Source organism: Agrilus planipennis, unplaced genomic scaffold, assembly GCF_000699045.2.
Source record: "Agrilus planipennis isolate EAB-ADULT unplaced genomic scaffold, Apla_2.0 scaffold20, whole genome shotgun sequence".
In the NCBI taxonomy this organism is placed as follows: domain Eukaryota; kingdom Metazoa; phylum Arthropoda; class Insecta; order Coleoptera; family Buprestidae; genus Agrilus; species Agrilus planipennis.
This window is the reverse complement of record NW_020439516.1, coordinates 1483232-1489237: the sequence shown is the minus strand read 5'-3', so window position 1 is coordinate 1489237 and position 6006 is coordinate 1483232. Positions and strand designations below refer to the sequence as shown.

At 29.3% G+C, this 6006-nt stretch overlaps 3 protein-coding genes across 4 annotated transcripts in view; all 3 read right to left on the bottom strand.

The window, feature by feature from the left end:
• The window catches only part of LOC112905904 (protein maelstrom homolog), a 5297-nt gene extending 3942 nt beyond the window's left edge, over positions 1-1355 (bottom strand). Inside the window, exons 1-6 of the mRNA XM_025979254.1 lie at positions 1082-1355; positions 673-1018; positions 472-608; positions 313-415; positions 94-254; positions 6-36 (exon numbers count right to left, since the gene is read on the bottom strand). Of these exons, the coding sequence (XP_025835039.1) occupies positions 6-36; positions 94-254; positions 313-415; positions 472-608; positions 673-1018; positions 1082-1207 (904 nt within the window). The 5' untranslated portion in view covers positions 1208-1355. The remainder of the gene's footprint in view (positions 1-5; positions 37-93; positions 255-312; positions 416-471; positions 609-672; positions 1019-1081) is intronic.
• LOC108735059 (paired box protein Pax-6-like) overlaps positions 1-5091 on the bottom strand; it is a 214492-nt gene extending 209401 nt beyond the window's left edge. For both annotated transcript variants that reach the window (XM_025979263.1, XM_025979265.1), the window contains exons 1-2: positions 5025-5091; positions 4736-4810 (exon numbers count right to left, since the gene is read on the bottom strand). The gene's annotated coding sequence lies outside the window, so the exon portion shown is untranslated. The remainder of the gene's footprint in view (positions 1-4735; positions 4811-5024) is intronic.
• LOC108735066 (plancitoxin-1) lies at positions 1936-4391 on the bottom strand. Its single transcript, XM_025979266.1, has 6 exons — positions 4101-4391; positions 3856-4039; positions 2817-3057; positions 2449-2752; positions 2225-2360; positions 1936-2165 (listed from the first exon to the last, which is right to left on the bottom strand). The coding sequence occupies exons 1-6, from the start codon at positions 4193-4195 to the stop codon at positions 2064-2066; spliced, it is 1062 nt and encodes a 353-aa protein (XP_025835051.1). The 5' UTR covers positions 4196-4391; the 3' UTR covers positions 1936-2063.
• Positions 5092-6006: the final 915 nt, after the last annotated feature.

Sequence of the window (6006 nt, the reverse complement as noted above, 5' to 3'; positions counted from 1 at the left end):
TGTACAGAAGTTTGGAACATCTGAATTATCATGAAACTAAAAAAGAAAAAGAAAATTTGGTATAAGTAATATTATATTCTTTTTTCTTCATACATCACATGCGATTCCTGGACAATAATCATATACATCACGTTCTAATTCTAGAGTACTTAAGGTGATACTTGGCCAAATAATTTCACCATCAGCTGTTGTATTACGCAGCTGATAAAAAAAAGAATCCAGTGAGTAAATTTTTATCAGATCTTCACTATAGCCTGCAAATTATTACAAATATACAATCATAAATACAAAAACTATTTATTCAATTAATACCTTGATCTATTAATAAATACTTAACAACATTTTGCACTTTTTCTCTATACTTATCTTCACAGAAAAGAGGAGGAAAATCCCTTTCAACCGTTGAAATACCAGCCTACAATAAATAAACACTTTAAACAGAAAAAGCCTAAAATCATTTACACTATATACCCTAAGAAATTTTAGAAGTCCTTCTGTAACTTCATGTCTGTTGTCTTCACTCTTATCAATACCCAAGGGAACAGGCAACTGATGAGTTTCATTTGATATCTTTGTAGCATCAGCGGTATATCCAAGAGGTAACTTACCTACAATTATTATATTTGTAGTGTCACTTTTAATAACAGTAACAACATTTGCTTTTAGTACTACCTGGCTTTATAATATAATGAAAAACATTATCTGCTATAACTCCATCTTGTAAATTAAACTTTATAACAGCAATTTCAGCTGGAATGAAACGCTTATTTCCATTAAAAAAACAGAATTCATTTATGCTTATTAGATGAAACATCTGAAACGGAAATTCGTTGCTTTCACTTAATGAAATCATTAGTGAATTAATGTAGTTATTCATTTCTTGTTCAATTAGCTTTTTCCGATTTTCTTCTGCCAATATAATATCAACATTAACACCCTGCGAAGTGTATCTTGCAGCTTCACCTTTGAGACCTTTGGCTTTATCTTTATATACCTGTTGCTGCTGTTGGGTTAGTTTCTGAAATGTAATACACAACGAGTGGTTACTAGGATTTAAAAATAAACAATGCTTTAGACTTACTGCCCAGTGGGACGCCGCAGCTTCTGCTAAGTCTTTTTTACTGTTAAATTTCTGTCCGCTTTTTTTTTGAAAGTCGTTCATAAAACAAGCATATCCATTGAAAACAGGCTTATTCTTCTTTCCCATATTGAAGTGAAACGAACACAGCTATTGGTTTAAAATATACAACAATTTCGACAAATAATTTTGAGATTGAATAAGAAATTTTTACTTTTGGCTTTCACAATAACTTTATTGGTTAGAATCATAGACAAGTTAGAATCATTAAGAACCATAGGCAAGTTACAATTGTATAGTTTGGATCAATCTTAAATCTATGGAAAAATCTATGATCGAATGCCTCACCCATAAATCTTACCAAATAACCTTTATCTATGATATAACCTCACTTTCAGCAATGTCAAAGTAGATAAAAACAACTTTGTAGACTGTATTTTACGTAATTGATTGGATTCCCAAACATGATTTTAAACAGTATCCTTTCTTTTCCTTCTAAATGTAAATTTGCTGCAGTTGGAAGACAATACACAGCTGGTAAAATTTTATACAGCAAGACTCAAGGCAGTAGCAAATCACCTTCAAAACAGTCTTCAAAGACTAACAAGGGGCCCCCACCTTCACAGTCAGACATTGGCGATCTTAATAAAGTGGTAGGACTTAGTGGTGCAGTCATTAATGAGATTAAAGGACCTGTAGGACCTAATGCTAAAAAAGATGGGGAATATAAAAATCCTGAATACTTTTGTTATCATCAATCTAGTTTCTTCGATGCTGAAATAGAAATAGCGAAGTATCGTTGTCCACAACCTTCCGTAAAGGAACAGTGGTTTCCCAAGAAAGAGTGAATTAAAAAATTATTTGCTAAATTGTTGTATTTAATAAATATTTAAGATCAGAATCTACATACTAATGACTGTAGATATGTATATGTAACAAATAAATATGTCCAACACAATTGTATCTACATCATTTAACAAAAATATTAGTTGCAATTTTCTAAAGTAGTTATACTCGTCTGATAGGCTGCAGCAATGTTTTTATTGGAAAAACATACAGTTCCACCCCCCCTCTTTTCTTGAGGTTTCTATAATAAAAATTGATCAATACCACCTAAAACAGTAAGCCAATTTGTAATATTCTTACCGCTCTATTTATATCTCCTATGCACGTCCAAAATTGCGAATTATCAGAAGGAGTTACAGCCCACTTTGAATGGTCATTGGAAGAACTAAATGATAAATTTGCTATTTTGATAGTTAATGACTCGATATTTTGCACACTAAAATGTAAACAAGGATAATTGTCACATCAAAACTTAATATAAATTTTAAAAGTTAAAAAACACTTTAAAAAATCGCAAAACTTACTGAAACATTCTTTTGCAATCAGAGGGTAGACGACCGGCTCCATTCAACCAAGTTTCTACTAATAAACTAGAGTTGAATGCAGGAGCAACCCAATCCTCATACAAGTCTTTGTTAAAATGCTTTCCTTTAGCAAAAGACCAAAATTTGGTGCCATTTATGGAGTTTAAATTGACTAGATTAAATGGCCTAGAGCCATTCATGGTTCGTCCATTGATAACATCCACGATATTTGGCAAAGTTGACATTAACGAATCAGGAATGTTATGTTCATATATAAATGGCTCATTGTATTGCAACTGTTTCCCTAATTTTTATAAAACATTTTATAAAAGAATAATGAGACCTAAAAATAACATGTAGAAGAGTACCTATCAAGTTTAAATTGATCAGATCAAAAGAAATGCAGAGAAAACTTTGACCATATTGGTATCCGTTGTGTGGATAAAAGTAGGACCCTGCATTTGTTGAAGGGAATTTCGGCACCGAATGTAGAAGCCATAAGCCACCCTTTTCATTAGCTAAAATGGTCCCCTTTGTATGTCCCTTACGAAAATTTACCGTTCCTTCAGGTTGTTCATCATTGTATAGAATGTATAAGCCATTATTTGTCTTAAAAGGTTTATGAAGTTTTAATTTTATAGAAACTAACAGTCAATAATTTGATTAAATATGATTTGAATATAAGGAAAAAGATGATAAACATATTATGGCACGACATTTTAGTTTTTAATGATATAATGAAATAAGTACATGACTGTTTGTTAGAAAATGCTACTATTATATTTACAGGTTTAAAATTATACCAAAATTAAAGAAAAGAAAATTAAAATTATGTACATCGTAATTTTAATTGTACGTTATAATTTTAAATGCCTAAAATGTACTATTATAATAACAAGATTTTTAGTAGAGCCAATTAATTTTATTAGTTAATTTTAATTCAGCACCAATAAAAATTATACTTCAATTTATTTTAGCATAAAAATTTGATGGTATTTCTAAGAATAAAATAAAAACTGTTGACTGTCACTACATTAAAATTGGACCATTTTTTTTTTAATTTGTGGAATTGATTTAAATCCAATTAAATTTTAATTCGGTATAATTTTTATAAGGCTAATTAAATAACAATTGTGCACATTCTTTTAAGCAATTTATTTTTGAAGCCATTTTTATTGAAAAATAACCGACATATTTACTACCAATGCAGTGTCTGTATCATTAATTTTTATAGCACTTTATGGCACAATTTCAATTAGTATGTTAATTTTCAGTAAATCAAAAATTGTCAAATAATTGATAATTCTATTAATAATTTGAAACATAATATATATGCAGCAAAACGTCGTTCCGCAAACAATTTATTAATCCTTATTTACTGATAATAATAGCATAAATAAAACTTACATTTTTTAAATCAAACACAGGTTTTAAAGTCAATCCTACCAACGAATCTGTATCATTGATTGATTTTGGGGACAAAATCCACCCACTGCGGTAATTATTTGACGTCATATACGTGTATGCAGCACCGGTAGCAATCAACGTATTTTCATGTTTAGATTCAAGAGGTAATTTATAAGCATAAAACCTACAAATTATAATGATCGATCATTTCCCATTACAAGTGTAAATTTTCAGGCAATTCTTACCAGTCTACAGGTTTGTTATTAAGGTCCACACACTGATAACACAAAACTTCACAAAGTAATGAAAGTAACAGAATTAAATTAAATAAGTTTTTCATTTTTAGTACTGTATAATGAACGTTATTTAGTTATTCTATGTTTGTAATTCGTATCACCTTTGACCTGTGAGTTTAATGCAAATAAACTCAGTATCAGAGAGAAAAATAAAAATGTGTACGTACTGTTAGCTACTTAAGTGATTTAATTCATATGGTATGCTTAATAAGTGAATGATAAACGTATATAATAACTTTTATATATTTGGCAAAGTTGACATTAACGAATCAGGAATGTTATGTTCATATATAAATGGCTCATTGTATTGCAACTGTTTCCCTAATTTTTATAAAACTGGAATGATGCCTCTGATAAAGTTCTTGAGGAAATAGCGCTATGTTTAGGTTTACCAGTACCTTGTCTAATCTAAAAAATTTTTAAATAAATCAAAAAACAATTATCTATCACATACAGTACAATTTTACTTCAGAGATAGTTGAGAAGGAANTCTTTGTTAATATTATTTTAATATTTAATAATTGCTTATTATTTTAATTGATAATATAAATAATATTAAGAAAAAATGTTAAATAAAATCCTACCTTATTTCTCTATAAGTCCAAAGGGTCCTCCAAAATATCCTTATGACAGTAGTTTGTACGTAATTGTTTGGAATGCTGAAACAAAAGGAACATTGTTTATTTTAATCCAAAATAAATGGAAAAGCAATGTTAAGTATAGTACTTGGGAAATGCTCGCCTCTAAGAACTGTACTTTCCCGACACAGATATAGTCAACTTTTCATTAATTAGTAATTAATTGTGCATGCAAAAAAAATTAAACTATTTGTATTCCTTAATTCTTCTGCTGATTAAGTTTTACTCAATGTACCTTCAGAATTTTTGTACGATTTTATTCGCATGCAAGAAGGATTAAATTGGGCATTCAATGATGATCATTCTGGACAGTTAATCTCGTAATAAGACATTCATGAAGAACACAATCGTTATCAACAAATGTTTATAATAACAATTCTATAGAAAGTTTTGTTGAAGGTAAAGGAACAATTTAAAACAAACTCTAAAATTCTACCAACTGTAACTGCTGTTTCATTGAAGTAGATTGATGAATTTTTATTATCAAACTATATTATTTAGTTAGGTATATTAATTTATATTTTTCTTTCCCCTTTAATTAAACTAAAATTTGTAACGTACGATATATACAACCCAACATACAGCAAATATTACAACTCGAATAAGGTGAGCACAAAGAAAATTAGAAAACGATTTTTCTCACGCAAATAACTGTAGTACGTGAAACTCAACGCTATTTTTGAACAAACTACAAAATATAAGCCAGAAATAAATAAGCAATTAGTAATATTTTTAAAGATGGTTTTAAATTTCGTTGAAAACCCATTCAAATTTTTAATTGGAGCTACTCAAGAAGTATTTAGTCACTAATTACGAGTATATAGTTAATTTTTATTGTGAACTAATGTTTTAATGCCGAAAAAAGGTCGTTCATGTAGATGCACAGACACTGTTACCAGTTATTAAAAAATTAACGAAAAATTTTGGTGAAGGCGCCGGGAACATTTTAAATAAAAGCTATAATTGACCTATAATTCCGGTTATATTGAACTAAATTGATAACTTTCATCTTTTCGATCACGTTTTTTGTTCTTTGTAGACAAGTTAGGATTGCTAATTTATATTTTTAACTTCCCATTAGGAAGTTATTGTAATTGGGTCGAAAAGTGAAATCGGAATTTTCATTATATTTCCACGTTTTAACATATTAGTAGCATGCTAGCCAATTTTTTTGATGATGTGTGTATGTACGTACGTACGTACGTACGTACGTACGT